This window comes from Pelmatolapia mariae, linkage group LG8 (assembly GCF_036321145.2).
Source record: "Pelmatolapia mariae isolate MD_Pm_ZW linkage group LG8, Pm_UMD_F_2, whole genome shotgun sequence".
NCBI lineage: Eukaryota > Metazoa > Chordata > Actinopteri > Cichliformes > Cichlidae > Pelmatolapia > Pelmatolapia mariae.
In genome coordinates this window covers 23,841,572-23,863,724 of record NC_086234.1, presented here as the reverse complement: position 1 = coordinate 23,863,724, position 22,153 = coordinate 23,841,572, and the positions used below count along the sequence as shown (strand labels likewise).

The following is a 22,153-nucleotide window of genomic DNA, read 5'->3' as shown; positions in this document are numbered from 1 at the left end:
CAACTCATTCCCATTTCCAGTTGCTGGGAACCTTACGGTTTGTGCAGAGGTGGGCTGTGATAGGCAGAGTGTTGCACAGAGCCTGGAGGGAGCTGCTGGCTCTGGCTGTCCTACTACTGCTGCTGATGCTGCTCTGCACTCACCTTGGGAATGTGGTATGAGCAGAAAAACATCAGCTTAAGCAAAGATATTTAAAAAGGCGTGATGAAAGATATTTGATATGGTTTGTTTCAGCTTTTTTCACAATCGGTAGAAGGTTTCCTGTCAGTACAAGAGACCAGTGTCTCAGTCTTGTCCTTTCTTCATGGTCGGATCGTCCTGCAAAAAATCTGCCAGGCCCACCCCATCCTGGGCCCTCTCTATGGGCTGCTTCTCATGGGAGGAGGTGTTTGGGTTTTGGCTAGACTCTGTGGAGCTGTTCTTATCCATACTTACAGGTACACAACATTACCTTTCTTTTGATGCTATAGCTATGTTTGCTTTAACCAAAGTTAGGTTTTGTTCTTTTTTTTCAAAGACAACAGAGTTTTGGAGACTGTCGAAGTTGTTAGCCCCTTGAGAAACTGTGTTTTAAAGACAGAAATAGCCCTTCAAGCCCTGCATAGGCCTTAAACAAGTTTATAATCTTGCCATACTGACATTTGATGTTTGGCAATTTGTAGCTGTGAAAGTCTTCTAGGTGTCTGGTTACCTAGAAATTCCATCTTAAGATAGAAAGATAATGTCATGGTTCTGGGTCCTTTTGACCCAGCATTTTGAGTTTCGTGTTCTAGTAATATTTTGTATTACGGTTATGTTCAGCTCATTTGAATGTAATGTAAAAATGTAAATGGGGGGGAAAAAAAAGGAAAATGATCTGTAAATCTTTTAAACATCCCAAAGTCACCAATACCCATGACATCAGAGATGCAGGCTTTTGAGCGCTGATAGCAAGCCAAATAGTCCACTGACCCACTTTCTTTTTCGATTACGTTATAGATGTCCTGATATCTTTGTTTGAAAATTCTTGGCAGACCTCATAATTCATGGCTTTTTATATGATGTTATGTTATCTTGGCCTAAACTCAGCAAAAGCGCTACCAAACTATGATGGTACCAACCCCGTGTTTCACAAATGGATAAAGTTCTTGGCAAGTTCTTTGGCGATGGCAAAAATAAAACCTCTTTCATTGCAAAGAAGTTGCACTTTGTAACCCTGCACAGTATTACACACCTTACTGTTGAAGTGATCTTTGAATTTTTATTACTTTTGTGATAATATAGTAATGTTTTCAGTAATATTTTTGTGGAAATACAGAAATTCTAAGTGGCTCACAAAATTTTGAGTGCCACATTGTATCATAGGAAGTTTTGTTAAATGGCATGTTGTTTTGAATGTTTTGCTGAAATTTACTGTAGATGGAGCCGCAGAGGGATCTTAAGGTTTAATAAACCATCTTCTTTTGTCTTCTAAAGAGCAGAGCAGGCTGAGTTGTTTCATCCAACCATTAAACCTCAGGACTATCAAATGGTGGAGTTCTTCATCAAAAGGCTCAAGCTATGGATGGGACTCACTAAGGCTAAACAGGTGAATAGACTGTTAAATGTGAAGCATTCCATCAGGAAGGCTGAGTAACTACAAATTGTAGCTGTTGTTGCTGATTCTGCACATTTGTTCCCCTTTCTAGTTCAGACACAGGGTGAAGTTCAAAGGCATGGACATCCCTCCTTCCAGGTTTTCACAGGAATCTTGTCTCTCCACCCTGTCTTCTACCGTTTCTTATTCCCGCTCCCCTTCTTTGTCCTCCACATTCTCGTCCCCGTGTCCTCTATCCTCGGCTCTCTCCAATAGGTCTAAGGACTCGTCAGTGTCTGAGCTTGGTTTTGAAGTCCAGCAGTACCTAGACAGTCTGCTGCCCCGTGTTACTGCTATGTTATCTCGTTTTGATCGGGTCAACCAGATAAGTGAGGACATTTACAACCTAGAAATTAAACTGGACGAGGTTCAGACCAGGAGAAGGAAGACATGGATAAATTATGAGAAGAAAAGTGAAAGAATCTTTGGAGAGTTAGGAATACCAGCAGGTGCAGATGAAGGAAGGGTAACAGGAGAAGTTAGACACAGGAAGACCAGTCTCCATCAGCCCAAGCTACCAGTCTCCCTTCCATCCACACTTGAATCCTCTGTTCCTTCAATGTACATCTTTCCCAGTACATATACCTCCTATTCCGAGTTTGAGTCAGTAGCAGTTCAACCTCAGCCAGCTAGTGATGAGCACTCTTCCGAAGTTGCAGATCCTACACCCGAAATCAGTGCATTGTATTCAAAAGCTCTTCAGTTTGAAAATTTCCCCAGAAGAAGAGCGTGGCATTCTGGGAGCTCTCATTCAGCTGATGCTGCTCAGAGGACATTCCAGCTCTTGGAAGTTTCTCCATGTAGAAACGGAGAAGAAAATTCAGCTTTTAATCCCAGACCCAAAAGTGAAGAAGGCTTAAGAAGATCTATCGGGGATGGGATTCCAGTAAAGAGGAAAGCTTGGATCTCTGAAGGACCAGAGACTGAATGAGAAACATCACAATGGAAGAAAAATGTCTGTGCTGGAAAACACTTGAAAAAATGACCAAAATGAGGACACAAGTTTTCACTGTTGTCCCTTTTTTGATCATTTTACTATACTTTACAACATTCCATAACTCTAAGTGGTAAAAAAAAAAAAAAGACACTGTGCTGTAGATATTTTGCTCTGCAGATGAATAAAGGCATGACCATTTGATTCAGACTTCGCAATATGTTTGAAATCCACACCAGGAGAAAGCAAAAGTCCCTCAGATTAACACCAGGAGATAACAATATTAAACTATAAGCACAAAAGTTGAACTAAGAAAAGGTGAAATTTGGTTGGCTAGAAGCAGGAGCAGCAGAGCTTATTCATAAAAAATTTCAAATAGCAAGGAACAGGGAACTAGAAAACATGCCTAATTAACAGAATTTTATTATTTAATTCTGCTTTCTCCACATCCTTTGAACAGAAAAAGTGTTCCCTCCTAACCTTATTGTGTGTTTAAGTGTTAACATAGCCTATGACTATTTTATCAGACATATGTTATATTGTTACCTAACTGAAGGAATAGAGATTAATTTAAGGAACAACACATTACAACACATTCTGACAATTAAATACTGGAGTGACGAACCCAGTCAGAGGGGGCAACAAGTCAGTGTACTTCCAGCACTGGCACTGTTGGGATGCAGCGAGAGAGAATGAAAGGCAGGAGTTTTGATGTGAGTGTAGGGACTTTAAGTCTAGAGAGTATGATTGTTAAAGAGATGAAGAGCTGGCTTCTACCATGGTGTAGATATGAACAGAAATGGAGGATGGATGATCTTGAAGGAAGAGTATGTGAATAGTGAGTATTAGGCATTTAACATCATTTATATTCTGCTAAAGCTTCAGTTTTAATATAAATGCAAATATAATACAAATAAACCTACAGTCCAATAACCCCTGTATAAAAAACTTACATATGTACAATGATTGTCTTAATTGCTTCTTAAATAAGTCTTAAATAAAGTGTCTCTGACGCTGATATAACAGAACAGAATAACTTATTGTTAACCTCACTGACCTATTACACAGTTTTCATAGAGCTCCATTGTGTCAGTGCTCCAAACTGCATACCGTACAATAAACCTGAAGCCTTAAACACACATGAACAACACCGAGTAACACAACTTAAGTTACGAAACAGCTACTACTTTATCATTAGGGAAACTATGACTGCTAAAAACACAAGATATATAATCAGCACAAATTCAGCTGAGTCATAAGTCAAAAAACATTGTTCACCATAGGCTAGAAAACTCGTCAAACCAGATGGCTTGAGAGAACATCCTGTACACAAGTAAGGATGTGATTTATTACTAATGGCTTCATTTGTGAAAGAATGACATAGTTCCTCTTTTATTCCTCACACACAAAGTGGACCTGTGTGTGTGAGGGACAAAGGTTTTTTACTCAATTTGAAGATTCAAGAATGGGCCCCTCACCAGTGGCTTGGTCCCTGTTCACAGTCAGGTCTGCTGTTCTAGTTTTAATTTGGTCCCACATTCATTTGCTACAGTAGTCTTCATCTTTTGATTAAACTGTTCTTTTGGTGAACCCAGTGTTGCACACCATACTGTGAGGTTTTTTGAAAGACTTGTTTATGCTTGGTTAAGAAGTTAGATAAAAATCAGTGAGACGCAGTATGGCTTCATGCCAAGAAAGAGTACTACAGTGCAAGTATGATGTTTTCTATGAGAGCAAACATCATGTGTTTTATCAGCTTTATCTACCCATGAAAAAAGATGGCACACACCAATTTGTTAAACTGCAAAAATAAAACATTGGATTACCTCGAGTTTTATGCCTTTAACTTCAGATAAAACTGAGATTAAACCTATTGTAATTCAACATAAATATTTTTAGAAACATGTTATCAAACCAGATAGTTACTCTGGATGCCAATACCTTGGTGTCCAGTCACACTCTGAGGAATCTTAGAGCCTTTTTGATCAGGCTCATTTCCTCAGTGTGAATATTAAACAAACATGTTTAAATGCTTTCTTGCATTTGTAGTGTTGCTAAGGTTAGAAACATCCACAAGGTAAATGTTTCTTTCCTAATTAAATGTGTGTGTGTTTTTTTAACTTCTCCTCATGTTCCTTAACTCTGGAGTTCTTCTGCTACATCTCATGACTGCCTCACTGGCTTCAGTGTTGGAGGTGACAGCCTGTAGGTCCTGGGTGGTGATGTCATCAGACAGTATTATTCCATCTTTAACAGAGACCAGACTGTGGTGCATCTGGCCAAAGCTATATAATCACTCTGAAATCACCCTGTCCTTCAAGAACCTGTACATGTTTGTGTTACCATAAATCTGTAGCCTACAATACAATGAACAACACAGAATAACACAGCGTGAAGCTATGATGCAACAAATACTTTAGTCACATGTGTCAATGCGGAAACTATGAATGCTAAATAGAAGACATAAGTTGAGCTGAGTCATAAAGTCAACAAACTTTGTTCAACGTATATGCTAGACTCGTCAAACCAGATGGCTTAAAGTAAAACAGAGAACAATATTTGTGTACTGACCGGATTAAGGATGTGATTCCACTTAATCATTTGCAAAGAGTAAAATTAACTGCGTCTTAAAACATGTACAGATTGCATGAGTAGGACTTTATTTTTGAGCCAGATATCCATCATTGGTAGACATAGCTGATATGTGGGGATGAGACTGTAACCTTTTTCAAAAGGACCTCTAATCCACACATTTTTAGCATTCTCCAAGTAAAGATGATGTTGTAAACTCATTCATGTGTGAGTCTTATTTTAAGATACTGTTTAAAAAACTGATTTCTGGTGGGAAAATTGAATACTATGTTTCAGCAAAAGGTTGCTCCTTAGCTGTAAAAACACTACACACAAGCAGACACACACACACACACACACACACACACACACACACACACACATACACACACAGGTCACGGTTGTTTATATGCTGGAACAAAGGTTTTTTTTTTCTTTTTTACTCAGTTTGAGGACTGAAGAAGTCAGTGTCTTTGTCCCTGTTCACAGTCAGGTCTGCTGTACGAGTTTTCATTTTGTCCCACGTTCTTATTTGTTACAGCAGTTGTCTGCTGGATGAATCTATCCTACTGGTGAACCCAGTGTTGCCAAACCATGCTATGAAGCTATGGGAAAGACTTATTTATGCTTGGTTAAGAAGAGAGATGACAATCAGTGAGCCTCAGTATGGTTCAAACAGAGAAACAGCACTACATATTTGACTGATGTTTGTTTTGAGAGAGTTGACAGAAGAACAGCGAGGATCTAAAAATCTCACTGCAGATGTGCCAAAACTTTTGGACATTTTTCTATATATTTCACCTTGGTCTGGTGAAAAAAATACTTATCACATGTTTAAGCTAATTTTGAAGCTATTTCAGGCTATCCGTGTGTTGTTTTCATAATTAGCTAAGTTAGCAGGTTGCTGCAGTTAGCTTAAGATTGTAGACATGAAATATATGAAACTTGTTATGTGACTCTTATGAGTGGAGGTGGTACATCAAACCCAAGTATCTCTAGTTTTGGAATATTGTTTGTAAAATCTAAATAAGCTTGAAGTAGCAATTTAATAAATAGACATTCAGCGAAATGTCAATGAATGTCATATTACATCATTTAAAGCAAAGTTATTTTACTTTACTTTTTTCACCACTCCCTTTTCCATCAGTACATTGTCAACTGCAACAACATTGTCCAAATGTCTGATGTGACCTTCAACATGCATGAACAGAAGTGCACTCTTCTAATCTCTGCCTACATCAGCCAGGTGTTTCTTTTCTAACTGAATGCGTATTTCTAACTTCTCTACACGTTCCCTAAAGCTTCTGGGCTGGACTTTGTAATTCACATTTATCAGGATGTTCTAAAAAACATTGTCCATGTCATGTTTTGCTGTGTGGCTGGCAGGAGGAAGGACCCAAATGCAGGACTCGAAGACGGAAGTGTAACTTAAAATGGCAGCTTTATTGCTGGAAAAACAATCCAAAAAATAACTTGCCCAACAAAAAACAAAAACCCTGAACATAGAAACTAAGAATGAATGCTATGAAACTAGGGACCGAAACTACTAGGAAACACTAAGCACGGAGACAATACACAACATGGAGAGGGTACGACTTGATAACCAGCAGGGGAAGACTGAGGACTAAAACACACAGGCAGGTGCACAAGAGCATGGAACAGGTGGAAACATAGCTGGGACTAATCAGACGAGGGAAAGCAAAACTAGATATACTGATGTAGTACAAAGACTAACAAAATAAAACAGGTAACACAGGACAGGCACAGACTTGGCACAGACTTGATACTGAACAGAGGGAACACAGAGTATAGGGACAGGAGTGACATGAGACACAACTGACTGGGGAACCAGAAAAAACCCCCCACGAAGACAGAACTAAACCTAAACTAAACATGAGGGGCAAAGGAACCAAAACCCAAGAACTAGAAATCACAAACCAAGAAGAACTAGAGAGATGGAAATACAAAACGGAAACCAAAACACTAGCTGTCTTAAACCATGATGAAATCAGTCAAAATGTCCCAACCCAGGACCGTGACAGTCCAAATGCCTGATGTGACCTCCCAAATGCATGGATAGCAGTTCACTCACTCTGCTTCTGCCTACAAGGGCAGAGTCAATGTGGCAAAGATCACTTCCCAAGGTAAGCCCCTGTTCCATTAGTGCCTTTTCAGATCAACTCAGTTTTCAAGGTTCAACAGCACAGTTTTCAAGGTTTTCCATTAGGTCATAATACCTGGTAGCAGGTATTTTTTTAGTACCTGCTTGGCCAGGGTTCCAAGCCATCCAATCAGATACTAAACTGATGTCGTCAGACTGCATGCCATTGATTCAAGGTCAAGGTCAAGGGACTTTATTGTCATTGTAGTGGTACAGTACACAGTGAAACAAGACAACGTTCCTCCAAGATGATGGTGCTACATATGACATATAACAGACAATCAACACAGGACTACATAAAGTGCAGTGTGCAAAGAATGCAATAATTGCCAACAAGACAAAGACAGTTCAACACCAGACAGAACGGAACGATACTGACAAAAAAGTGCAATAGACATGTGCAAAAGGCTGAGTATTGTGCAAAACGTCACTTGGTTTTGTAAGTGACGTTTCTGGTACTGCTTGCCAGAAGTCAGCAGGGTGAATAGTGTGTTTGAGGGGTGTGTGGGGTCCTCCACATTGCTCTTGGCTTTGCATATGCAGAGGGTGAAATAAGTGTCTGTGACGGAGGGAATAGAGGCTCAAATGATCTTGTCAGCTGTTCTTACTATCCGTTGTAGGGTTTTGCGATCTGATACGGTGCAGTTACCATACCAGACAGCGATGCAGCTGCTCAGGACGCTCTCGATAGTCCCTCTGTAGAAGGTGGTGAGAATGGATAGTGGGAGATGGGCTTTCCTCAGTGTCCGCAGGAAGTAGAGATGGTGTTGGGCCTTCTTAGTTAAGGAGCTAGTGTTGAGAGACCAGGAGAGGTTCTCCCCTAGGTGAACACCAAGGAATTTGGTGCTCTTGATCACCTCCACAGAGGATCCATCCATGTTAAGTTGACAGTGCTCTCCTGAAGTCAACAATCATCTCCTTTGTTTTGTCCACATTTAGAGACAGGTTGTTGACTCTACACCAGTCCATTAGATGTTGCACCTTCTCTCTGTGTGCTGATTCATGGTTCTTGCTGATGAGACCCACCACAGTCATGTCATTGGCAAACTTGATGATGTGGTTTGAACTGTGCATTGCTTCACAGTCATGAGTCAGCAGAGTGAAGAGCAGTGGGCTGAGTACACAGCCCTGAGGGGCTCCAGTGCTCAGTGTGGTGGTGTTGGAGATGCTGTTACCAGTCTGGACTTTATGAGGTCTCTCCATCAGAAAGTCTAGGATCCAGTTGCAGAGGGAGCTGTTCAGGCCTAGCAGGATCAGTTTTCCAATCTGGTGCTGAGGAATGATTGTGCTGAATGCTGAACTGAAGTCTATGAACAGCATTCGTACACATGTGTCTTTATTGTCCTGGTGGGTGAGGGCAAGATGTAGGGTGGTGGCGATGGCGTCACCTGTTGACCGGTTTGGGCGATAGGTGAACTGCAGTGGGTCCAGTGTGGCTGGTAGCCGGGTCTTAATGTGCCTCTCAAAGCACTTCATCATGATGGGTGGGAGTTCAACAGGACGCTAGTATTGAGGCAGGACACTGGGGACTTCTTTGGCACGGGAACTATGGTGGTGACCTTGAGGCATACTGGGACGACAGCAGTGCTCAGGGAGAGGTTGAAAATGCCTGGTCAGTAACATCAGTCATGATGAGTCATGAGAGCATCTTGTGTTGGGTCCAAACATGCGACCCTGCTGGAATTAGACCACGAGAGACTGCAAACAGAACACAAGAGCCACTCGTACGTTCTTACTTGCAAGGGGAGACTGCGCTCAGAGAGCTAACACAAGCACCCCTGTAGCCAACACTCCAACCTTCAGTCTCCTCTCACAGTCTTTTATTCAACTCAGTTACACCACCCCCCACCATAAAACCCCTGTGGCATGCCATTAAAACTAAGGCACTGTGTGTGTGTGCGTGCATGTGTGAGCATGTGAATGAATGTGTATGTGTCTGTGTGTGTGTGTGTGTCTCTGTATACATGACTTCCTGCCACACAATATATGCTTACAACTGTTTAACCACATTTCCTGGTTATCCAAAGGTCATCTCCCCACACCCGTATATGGCTTAACTTTAATGGTTCACCATATACAAGCATAGGGGAGCCCCTAAATGGCTGGGGGTGAACGTCCTTCACAAGATAAGGAAACCAGGATCTCACATGGAATGTGCCTGTAGTTAAACATTACGGCCTCCCCACCATTCAACAGGCCGGGTAGGACAACAAAAGAATATCTAAACATGCTGTTTAAGAAAAGGTTTACAAACTGAAGCACAACAATGACAACATTTAACAAAATCACCCCAACATCTTGTTTGTGAAAATCAAAACTGCCATTTTTGAAACCTGGCAAAGGAGAAAATGGTTACAAAAAACAGTGCAATGGTTCCTGAGTCTGACAAAAGGCAGCAGGCACATTCTTGCCTTGATGTCCACCTTTGCTTTAGTGTTCATGTCGCATAGTAATTACGTTGTGGGATGCTCGTAAACCACCATGCACATTAGGTAGTACTGGATTGTAATGGAAAACCAGTCGATCTGAGTCAAGTCATGGCGATCCAAGGTGAGTCAATCCGAGTAGGTTCTAATGAAAAAGGAGCTTAGGTGATTCTTTCCTTATTGAATGTGTATTTTCTAATTTCACTACATGTTCCTTAAATTGGAAAATCTTCTGATACATCTCTGTTCTAGTCTCAGCACTATGGCTGCCGCACTGGCTTCAGTGCTGGAGGTGACAGCCTGGGTGGATCTTGGGTGACGATTTCATAACACAGTACTATTCCATCTTCAACAGAGCCCAGACTGTGTGTCTTGCTGAGGCTAGATAATCACCCTGAAGTGATGTCATTCACGAACCTATACGTCTTTGTGTTATAGTAGACTTTGCAGCATCTAATAAAGTCTAATAAGTAGAATTATTAAATGGCCTGCATTTGTATAGTGCTTAGTCCTTAAGGACCTCAAAGCGCTTTACACTACATTCAGTCATCCACACATTGGTGATGGCAAGCTACATTGTAGCCACAGCTGCCGTACTGACAGAGGCGAGGCTGCCGAACACTGGCGCCACCGGGCCCTCTGACCGCCACCAGAAGGCAAACATGGGGTTAGTATCTTGCCCAAGGACATTTGGCATACAGCCAGGAGGCAGCCTGGGATCGACCCACTAACCTTCTGATTAGTGGCTGACCTGCTCTGCCACCTGAGCTACAGCCACGTTAAGCAAGTTGGTATTAACGTTTTTATCATTGTAATTTTTCTTTTTTGATAATTGCTCATGTAGAACAAAGCCTCTGCCCATTATTGGCTACTAACATCCCATGTAATATACTAAAAACACACAATTCAACACTGTTACAGTGGGGCAAAAAAGTATTTAGTCAGCCACCGATTGTGCAAGTGCCCCCACCTAAAATGATGACAGAGGCCAGTAATTTGCACCAGAGGTACACGTCAACTGTGAGAGACAGAATGTGAAAAAAAAATCCATGAATACACATGGTAGGATTTGTAAAGAATTTATTCATAAATCAGGGTGGCAAATAAGTATTTGGTCACCTCAAACATGGAAAATCTCTGGCTCCCACAGACCTGTAACGTCTTCTGTAAGACGCTTTTCTGTCCCCCACTCGTTACCTGTATGAATGGCACCTGTTCGAACTCATCATCTGTATAAAAGACACCTGTCCGCAGCCTCAAACAGTCAGACTCCAAACTCCGCCATGGCCAAGACCAAAGAGCTCTCGAAGGACACCAGGAAAAGTATTGTAGACCTGCACCAGGCTGGGAAGAGTGAATCTACAATAGGCAAGCAGCTTGGTGTGAAAAAATCAACTGTGGGAGCAATCATCAGAAAATGGAAGACATACAAGACCACTGATAATCTCCCACGATCTGGGGCTCCACGCAAGATCTCATCCCGTGGGGTCAAAATGATCATGAGAACGGTGAGCAAAGACCCCAGAACCACACGGGGGGACCTGGTGAATGACCTGCAGAGAGCTGGGACCAAAGTAACAAAGGTCACCATCAGTAACACACTAAAACGGCAGGGAATCAGATCCCGCAGTGCCAGACGTGTTCCGCTGCTGAAGCCAGTGCATGTCCAGGCCCGTCTGAAGTTTGCCAGAGAGCACATGGATGATACAGCAGAGGATTGGGAGAATGTCATGTGGTCAGATGAAACCAAAGTAGAACTTTTTGGTATAAACTCAACTCGTCGTGTTTGGAGGACGAAGAATACTGAGTTGCATCCCAAGAACACCATACCTACTGTGAAGCATGGGGGTGGAAACATCATGCTATGGGGCTGTTTTTCTGCCAAGGGGACAGGACGACTGATCCGTGTTAAGGACAGAATGAATGGGGCCATGTATCGTGAGATTTTGAGCCAAAACCTCCTTCCATCAGTGAGAACTTTGAAGATGAAACGCGGCTGGGTCTTCCAACATGACAATGATCCGAAACACACCGCCCGGGCAACAAAGGAGTGGCTCCGTAAGAATTCAATTCAATTCAATTCAATTTTATTTATATAGCGCCAAATCACAACAAAAGTCGCCTCAAGGCGCTTTATATTGTACAGTAGATAGCACAATAATAAATACAGAGAAAAACCCAACAATCATACGACCCCCTATGAGCAAGCACTTTGGCGACAGTGGGAAGGAAAAACTCCCTTTTAACAGGAAGAAACCTCCAGCAGAACCAGGCTCAGGGAGGGGCGGGGCCATCTGCTGCGACCGGTTGGGGTGAGAGAAGGAAAACAGGATAAAGACATGCTGTGGAAGAGAGACAGAGATTAATAACAGATATGATTTGATGCAGAGAGGTCTATTAACACATAGTGAGTGAGAAAGGTGACTGGAAAGGAAAAACTCAATGCATCATGGGAATCCCCGGCAGCCTATGTCTATTGCAGCATAACTAAGGGAGGATTCAGGGTCACCTGGTCCAGCCCTAACTATATGCTTTAGCAAAAAGGAAAGTTTTAAGCCTAATCTTGAAAGTAGAGATAGTGTCTGTCTCCCGAATCCAAACTGGAAGCTGGTTCCACAGAAGAGGGGCCTGAAAACTGAAGGCTCTCCCTCCCATTCTACTTTTAAATACTCTAGGAACAGCAAGTAGGCCTGCAGAGCGAGAGCGAAGTGCTCTAATAGGGTGATATGGTACTACAAGGTCATTAAGATAAGATGGGGCCTGATTATTTAAGACCTTGTATGTGAGGAGCAGGATTTTGAATTCAATTCTGGATTTAACAGGAAGCCAATGAAGGGAAGCCAATACAGGAGAAATATGCTCTCTCTTTCTAGTCCCTGTCAGTACTCTTGCTGCAGCATTTTGGATTAGCTGAAGACTTTTCAGTGAGTTTTTAGGACATCCTGATAATAGTGAATTACAGTAGTCCAGCCTGGAAGTAATAAATGCATGAACTAGTTTTTCAGCATCACTCTGAGACAGGATATTTCTAATTTTAGAGATGTTGCGCAAATGGAAGAAAGCAGTCTTACATATTTGTTTAATATGTGCGTTGAAGGACATATCCTGGTCAAAAATGACTCCAAGGTTCCTCACAGTGTTACTGGAGGCCAAGGTAATGCCATCCAGAGTAAGAATCTGGTTAGATACCATATTTCTAAGATTTTCAGGGCCGAGTACAATAACCTCAGTTTTATCTGAATTAAGAAGCAGAAAGTTAGCGGCCATCCAGGTCTTTATGTCTTTAAGACATTCCTGCAGTTTAACTAATTGGTGTGTGTTACCTGGCTTCATGGATAGATAGAGCTGCGTGTCATCTGCATAGCAGTGAAAATTTATGCTATGTCTTCTAATGATGCTGCCTAGGGGAAGCATGTATAATGTAAATAGAATTGGTCCTAGCACTGAACCCTGTGGAACACCATAATTGACCTTAGTGTGTGAAGAGGACTCTCCATTTACTTGAACAAATTGGAGTCTATTAGATAGATATGATACAAACCACTGCAGCACAGTACCTGTAATACCTACAGCATGTTCTAATCGCTCTAATAGGATATTATGATCAACAGTATCAAACGCTGCACTAAGGTCTAGCAGGACAAGCACAGAGATGAGTCCACTGTCAGAGGCCATAAGAAGATCATTTGTAACCTTCACTAAAGCTGTTTCTGTGCTGTGATGAGCTCTGAAACCTGACTGAAACTCTTCAAATAAGCCATTCCTCTGCAGATGATCTGTTAGCTGTTTGACAACTACTCTTTCAAGGATTTTTGATATGAAAGGAAGGTTGGAGATTGGCCTATAATTAGCTAAGACAGCTGGGTCTAGAGATGGCTTTTTAAGTAAAGGTTTAACTACAGCCAGCTTGAAGGCCTGTGGTACATAGCCGATTATTAGAGATAAGTTGATCATATTTAAGATTGAAGAATTAATTAATGGCAGGACTTCTTTGAGCAGTTTTGTAGGAATGGGGTCTAAAAGACACGTTGATGGTCTTTTAGAAGCATTTTAAAGTCCTGGAGTGGCCTAGCCAGTCTCCAGACCTCAACCCCATAGAAAATCTGTGGCGGGAGTTGAAAGTCCGTGTTGCTCGGCGACAGCCCCAAAACATCACTGCTCTCGAGAGGATCTGCATGGAGGAATGGGCCAAAATACCAGCTACTGTGTGTGCAAACCTGGTAAAGACCTATAGTAAACGTTTGACCTCTGTTATTGCCAACAAAGGTTATGTTACAAAGTATTGAGTTGTATTTTTGTTATTGACCAAATACTTATTTGCCACCCTGATTTACGAATAAATTCTTTACAAATCCTACCATGTGTATTCATGGATTTTTTTTTTTCACATTCTGTCTCTCACAGTTGACGTGTACCTCTGGTGCAAATTACTGGCCTCTGTCATCATTTTAGGTGGGGGCACTTGCACAATGGTGGCTGACTAAATACTTTTTTGCCCCACTGTATACAAAAAACAATAACAGAATAACTTTGTCTTAACCCGACTAACCCATAAAAAGTGCTTCAATAAATCTGTAGCCTTATGTAAAACACAATGATCAGCATTGAGTAACACAGGTAAAGTTATGACACAACAACTACTTCAGCCATATGTTTCAATTGGGAAACTATGAATGCTAAAAACACGGCACGACATTTGCGCAGTACAACTTCAGCTGAATCATAAAGTCAACAAGCTTTGTTCCCTGTAGGCTAGATTATTGATCAAACCTGATGGCTTATAGGAATAACAGAGAACAATCTTTATGTACTGAAAGGATTCAGGATGTCATTTATTATCTATGAGTTTCCATCCACGACACAAGGATCCTATTACCCCAAACCACACATTTTTAGCATTCCGCAAGTAATGATGATGTTGTAAATTCAGTGATGCAGGGGTCTTATTTTAAAGTGCCGTTTTGAAAAGTGGAATTTTTCTAGTGGGAAAACTAAATGGGGTGTTTATACAAAAAGTTGCTCTTTAGTTGTAAAAACATGACATACAAGCAGAGAGACACGCACTGATCTGGGAGCAAACATCATATGCTTTATTGAATTAGATTCAATTTTATTTACATAGCACCAAAACATAACAACAGCTGCCTCATGGCACTTTCATTTGTAAGGTAAAGACCCAACAATAATAGAGAGAAACCCCCAACTACAAAATGACCCCATATTAGCAAGCACTTGGCAACAGTGGGAACTAAAATATTCCTTTTAAGAGGAAGAAACCTCCTGCAGGAGGTTAAGGGTTAGTGAAGGAAGACAGGACAAAATATACACTTGTCTTCTTTATCTAGTCATGAAGCCAGGTAAAATACAACAATTAGTTAAACCCTAGAAATAAGACACTGGATGACCTCTAATTTTCTGCTTCTAAATTCTGATAAAGCTGAGGTTGCCAAATCTTAGAAACATGTTATCATGCCATATACAGTTCTGATCAAAAGTTTAAGACCACTTGAAAAATGGCAAAAAATAATATTTTTCATGGTTGGAGTAAGCTTCAACACGTAACAAGAAGAAACAGGATTGAGACAAAACATTTTTTGAGCATGAAACTTATTGAAAACAATAAATTGAAAATATTGAAACAGGCTGTTTTATAGCTGATCAAAATTTAGGAGCACATGCCTTTAAAAGGCCAAATATGTGCAAAAATGTAGATTCATTGTCATTTTCATTTAGGTAGTCACACTGTCACGATGTTCTGATTGCAAAGGCAAAAAAAACTTTTCCTTTGTGAACATGGTCGGGTTGTTAAACTCCACGAGCTGGGTCTCTTACAGAACACCATCGCTGCTGAGGTGGGATGCAGTAAGACGGTCATTTGGAATTTCTTAAATGATCCTGAGGTTTACGGAACAAAAAAGTCAAGTGTAAGACCCAAAAAAGTTTCACCAGCACTGAGCCAGAGGATCCAAATGGCTGTCCATCAAGACACTGGACGACTGTCGACCCAAATTAAGACCGTTACTGGTGCTGACTGCAGCCCCATAACCATCAGACGGCATCTGAGATTAAAGGGCTTCAAAAAACAACAAAACATCTTCAAAGACCTCGTCTCCTTGAACACCACCAAACTGACCATTTGTACTTTGCAAGAGAGCACCAAACATGGGACATTTAAAAGGTGGAAGAAAATTTTCTTCTCTGATAAGAAAAAATGTAACCCTGATGGTCCTGATGGTTTCCAACGTTACTGCCATGACAAGCAGATCCCACTTGAGATGTTTTCTATGCGACACAGTGGAGGTGGACACCATAATGGTCTGGGGTGCTTTTTCCTTCAGTGGACCAATGGAGCTTAAGGAGGTGCAGGAGTGCCAAATGGCTGCTGGCTATTTCCAGATGTTGCAGAGAGCATCCCTCATGACTGAGGAACCTCATCTGTGTGGTAACTACTGGGTTTTTCAACAGGACAATGCTACAGTACACAATGCCGCAGGACAAGGGACTTCTTCCAGGAGAATAACATCACTCTTGTGGACCATCCTGCCTGTTCCTCTGATCTAAATCCAATTGTGAACTTTTGAGATTGATGGAAAGGCACATTTACAAAAATGGAAAACAGTTCCAGACAGTAGATTCCCTTCATGGGTCTGTCTTCAGCACTTGGAGAAATGTTCCCACATTGAACTACTCATTACTGAGTTCATGTCTGGAACTTTGATTTCTGTTTTGGGGTGAACACCAAAGGGGTGGGGGTGGGGGGGGGTGGGGGGCTACGGGGTTTTTTTAAAAAAATTTTTAGAGGTGTGGACCTAAAACAGCCTGTTTCAGTTTAAGTATTGTTTTTAATAAACTGCATGTTAAAAAAAAGTGTTTTGTCTCACTCACTCACTTGATCGGGAACTATATTTTCTCTGGATGACATTCCTTTGGCCTCCAGCAGCAGTCTGAGGAATCTTGAAGCCATCAGGCTCTGTTCTTCAGTGTGAATATTAAACGAACGTGTTTCACTGCTTTCTTGCTTTCTAAAAACACGGCAAATGCCTGATGTGTGTGCATGTACAGCAGTTCCCTCTCCCAGCTTCTGCCTACAGAGGCTGTGCATACACCCTCAGGGAGTTTCTTTCCTAATTGAATGTGTATTTTCCAACTTCTCTACATGTTCCTTAAATCTGAAATTCTTCTGTTACATCTCCGTCCTAATCTCAATACCATGATTGGTTCACTAGCTTCAGTGCTGGAGGTGGCAGCCTGTAGAATCTAGATCCTTGCCAATGTCTTCATCCTTTCATTTTTCCTGTTTTTGGTAATTGTTCATGTTATTCAATTATTTCAAATCTGTGATTTATTGGCTGATAAAATCTCATTTGATATGCACACAAAAATACACAGTTTTTGTTTTTACAATACTATATAACAGAATGACTTTAACCTGACTGCCTCATAAAGAGGAAAGAGGAAACCAGCGGATGTTGCGCTAAACAACAGCAGCACATTCAAGCTTGATAAGCTGTTGTTAGAATTTATTTAATATTAATTTCTAGTATCAACTGATGTTTGCTGGAGCCACAGCTGTAAAAGCTGCTGGTCATGATATCGGTTTGGATATGTGGTGAGAGGGAAACATGAAGGTGATACAAATCATACATATATACCAACAAAACACAACAGCGTTTGTTTTAGTTCAAAGGCTTTATGGTTTTTCCTATAATACCTGGTGGTGTAGGTGGCTGATTTTTTGTCAGTTCAGCCTTATATATTATGTTTAACCCGAGTGACCACCCGGTCAGCTGGTGGGTAACAGGCATCTCCGAAAACATTAGAGCACTTTTGCAAATATGTGATGTCTTGATAAATCGAGCAGATATTTGAAGTTTACACAGCACCATTCTAGCATGAAAATATCTTAAAAGTTTATTTTGTGACCCAGAAAGAGTAATATTTCAAACTCTGCCACTCTGTGTTCCTCCGCCACTGCCTCGTTTGAGTTTTGGACGAAATGCATTCTGGGATATTGCATTTCATCATTTCGAGCTGATTGGAGACCAAAACAGCCAATCAGAATTTTTTGCATCCAAGTCTGTGATTGGCTGGTTTTGTGGCACAAATATAACGGTGTACAGAAAGAGTTGAACGCGCACGGGCAGAAATGTTGAGAGCGCAAGCAACACATTGCGAGCAAGCGCAAATGCAAAAACTGAGCGAGAGGGGCTGCTATTGTGTGTGTGTATGGATAATAGCAAACACTGAAATACATTTTTTGTACGCAGCAATGAATTTTGTTCACTCAAATTTAGCTTTTCTTCGCTCAAAATAAATGTCTCCTCAAAATGCAACACTTGCACCTGCAAATTTTTTTTACGTGCGCTCAGAATAGTGGCACAAAAATAACGCCATATCCTCCAACCTATATATTGTACAATAAATCTGTAGTCTTGTGTTGTGTACAACACCATGATCAGCACTGAGTAACACAACTGAAGTCATGACAGAGCAACTACCTTAGCCACATGTCAACTGGGAAACTGGGAAACTGTGAAACATGGCATTTGCTTAGTACAACTTCAGCTGAGTCATAAAGTCAACAAACTTTGATCACTGTAGGCCAGAAAATTCATCAAAATTTTCAGATTATAAGAATAGGAATTTATTTTCGAGCCATTAGCAGAACATAGCAGATATGTGGACTTCTAATCCATTTACATTTTTAGTATTGTGAAAGTAAAGATAATGTTGTAAACTCATTCATCTAGGAGTCTCATTTTAAAATACTGTTTAAAAAATGATTTCTGGTGGGAAATTGAATAATGTGTTTGTCCAAAAGGTTGCTCCTTAACTGAAAAAAACACTACACACAAGCAGAGAGACACGCACAGGTCACTGTTGTTTATATGCTGGGATGATGGGGCTCTTTTTACTCAATTTGAGGACTGAAGAAGTCAGTGGCTTTGGACGTTTTCACAGTCAGGTCTGCTGTACTAGTTTTCATTTTGTCTTACATTCTTATTTGTTACAGCAGTTGTCCTCTTGGATTAATCTGCCCTTCGACAGACTGCCGACCTGTCCACGGTGCACCCCGCCTCTCGCCCTAAGACAGCTGGGACAGAGAGAGAAGAACGGTCACATCAAAAAGAAATGTGCTATGTCATTGCAGATGGAGATGCGGCAAAAAGTAATTTTAGGGGAAATTTTTCTGTGTACAGTAGCCGTTGGTCTGGTGAAAGTGATACTTACCACATGTTTAAAGTAATTTTGAAGCTACTAAGGTTAGCTTTGTTCCCTGTTGTTTTTACACTTAGCTCAGTTAGCATGTTGCTGCAGTTAGCGTTACATGTAGACATGAAATACAAATGTTCTTATGTGACTTTTTGCAATGATATTTCCATTAGTACATTGTCAGCTGCAACAACACTGGCCAAATGCCTAATGTGACTTTCGACATCAGTGGACAGCAGCTCACTTTCCCAATCTCTGCCTACATTAGCCAGACTTTCCTAATTTCTAATTGAAAGTGTATTTTTCAACTTTTCTACATATTTCCTGAATCAGAAATTCTGTTAATGCAATAAAAAGCATTTCAAACCTGTTGTTTATATTCTGCCAACATCTTATTTAATCTGCAAACCAAATAAAAGACACAGTTCCTCAACCTCTTTATACAAAACGTTATCTTAACCTGATTGACCCATAAACAGTTTTTATAGGGCTCCAGTGTATCTCGTCTTCAACACTGTACACTCAATCTGTAGCCTACAACACAATGATAAACACTGAGTAGCAGAACTGAAGCTATGAAACAACAACTACTTTTCCCACATGTGCCAATGGCAAAACTATGAATGCTAAAAACATGACAACTATGTAGCTGAACAGTCAACAAACGTTCATTGTACGCTAGACTGCTCGTGAAACCAGATGGCTTAAGAGAAGCAGAACAAAGCAGACATGTAGGGGTGAACCTGAACCTGTATTCACTCAAAAACTTGGCTCCATGACTCAAGGATCCTAAACAGTGTTTTTACTTGTAGGACTTCAGTCTATCTCTCCTCCAACCTATGTACTGTACAATAAATCAGTAGCTTTGTGTACAACACCATGATAAACACTGAGTAACACAACTGAAATCATGACAAAGCAACTACGTTAGCCATATGTGTCAATTGGGAAACTATCAATGCTAAAAACACAGCATTTACGTAGTACAAGTTCAGCTGAGTCATAAAGTTAACAAACTTTGTTCCCTCTAGGCTAAACTATTCATCAAACCTGATGGCTCAAGAGAATAACAGAGAACAATCCTTATGTACTGAAAGGATTAAGGATGTCATTTATTATCTATCAGTTCACTTTGCCAAGAATAACAAGAATGAGGGAATTCCCCCTTTTACAACATCAAAGATTTTCAAGCATAGGAATTAATTAAAGGGGACATAACTTTATACACACACACACAAACACACACACACACACACACAGAAATATATATATACAAATATATATAACATATAACAGCTCAACCTTTGGAGACAATGTTCAAGATGCAAAGCTGAGATTCAGAGGGGGTATAGTGGATATATGGATGAGATGGGGGCAGACTGTAACCCCTAAAGGGAGCAGTCGAAAGAAGAAGACATTTGTTGGGATTTTTGTTTGTTTTTTTTGTTTGTTTTTTTTTAATCTATGTGACATATTTTATCTCACCTGAAAGGGATTTAATGTTCAAAACCCTTTTCCTGTTTGTCTCATGAAACTCAAATTAAGTCCATACGCGTTCACAAGACAGTTTAAAATGAGCACACCGTTTGGTTGGTGAGAAGATATAGTGGCTAACTTGTGTATTTATATATGGGAGTGTTTCTCAACCTATGATGTGGATATGGAAGCGTGGAGCCAATGAAGATGGGTTATAGTTACAGTTAGTTGTACAAACCGGATTCCAAAAAAGTTGGGACACTAAACAAATTGTGAATAAAAACTGAATGCAATGATGTGGAGATGGCAAATGTCAACATTTTATTCAGAATAGAACATAAATCACGGAACAAAAGTTGAAACTGAGAAAATTTATCATCTTAAGGGAAAAATATGGTGATTCAAAATGTCATGGTGTCAACAAATCCCAAAAAAGTTGGGACAAGGCCATTTTCACCACTGTGTGGCATCTCCCCTTCTTCTTACAACACTCAACAGACGTCTGGGGACCGAGGAGACCAGTTTCTCAAGTTTAGCAATAGGAATGCTCTCCCATTCGTGTCTAATACAGGCCCCTAACTGTTCAATCGTCTTGGGCCTTCTTTGTCGCACCTTCCTCTTTATGATGCGCCAAATGTTCTCTATAGGTGAAAGATCTGGACTGCAGACTGGCCATTTCAGTACCCGGATCCTTCTCCTACACAGCCATGATGTTGTGATTGATGCAGAATGTGGTCTGGCATTATCTTGTTGAAAAATGCAGGGTCTTCCCTGAAAGAGATGACGTCTGGATGGGAGCATATGTTGTTCTAGAACCTGAATATATTTTTCTGCATTGGTGGTGCTGTTCCAGACATGCAAGCTGCCCATGCCACACGCACTCATGCAACCCCATACCATCAGAGACGCAGGCTTCTGAACTGAGCGTTGATAACAACTTTGGTTGTCCTTGTCCTCTTTGGTCCGGATGACATGGCGTCCCACATTTCCAAAAAGAACTTGGAATCGTGACTCGTCTGACCACAGAACAGTCTTCCATTTTGCCACACTCCATTTTACATGATTCCTGGCCCAGTGAAAACGCCTGAGCTAGTGGATATGCTTAGAAATGGCTTCTTCTTTGCACTGTAGAGTTTCAGCTGGCAACAGCGGATGGCACGGTGGATTGTGTTCACTGACACTGGTTTCTGGAAGTATTCCGGAGCCCATTCTGTGATTTCCTTTACAGTAGCATTCCTGTTTGTGGTGCAGTGTCGTTTAAGGGCCCGGAGATCACGGGCATCCAGTATGGGTTTACGCCCTTCACCCTTACGCACAGAGATTGTTCCAGATTCTCTGAATCTTCGGATGATGTTATGCACAGTTGATGGTGATAACTGCAAAGTCTTTGCAATTTTTCGCTGGGTAACACCTTTCTGATATTGCTCCACTATCTTTCTGCGCAACATTGTGGGAATTGGTGATCCTCTACCCATCTTGGCTTCTGAGAGACACTGCCACTCTGAGAAGCTCTTTTTATACCCAATCATGTTGCCAATTAACCTAATTAGTGTTAATTGGTCTTCCAGCTCTTCGTTATGCTCAAATTTACTTTTTCCAGCCTCTTATTGCTACTTGTCCCAACTTTTATGGGATTTGTTGACACCGTGAAATTTTGAATCAACATATTTTTCCTTTAAAATGATACATTTTCTCAGATTAAACTTTTGATCTGTCATCTACGTTCTATTCTGAATGGAATATTGACATTTGCCATC

The 22,153-nt window shown here is 40.9% G+C and overlaps 1 protein-coding gene across 1 annotated transcript in view; it reads left to right on the top strand.

Moving 5' to 3' along the window:
* Nucleotides 1-2,546, top strand: part of pkd1b (polycystic kidney disease 1b) — a 32,292-nt gene extending 29,746 nt beyond the window's left edge. The window contains exons 37-40 of the mRNA XM_063482156.1: nucleotides 21-155; nucleotides 254-437; nucleotides 1,456-1,567; nucleotides 1,668-2,546. Coding sequence (XP_063338226.1) covers nucleotides 21-155; nucleotides 254-437; nucleotides 1,456-1,567; nucleotides 1,668-2,546 — 1,310 coding nt within the window. The remainder of the gene's footprint in view (nucleotides 1-20; nucleotides 156-253; nucleotides 438-1,455; nucleotides 1,568-1,667) is intronic.
* The last annotated feature ends 19,607 nt before the right edge of the window (nucleotides 2,547-22,153 follow it).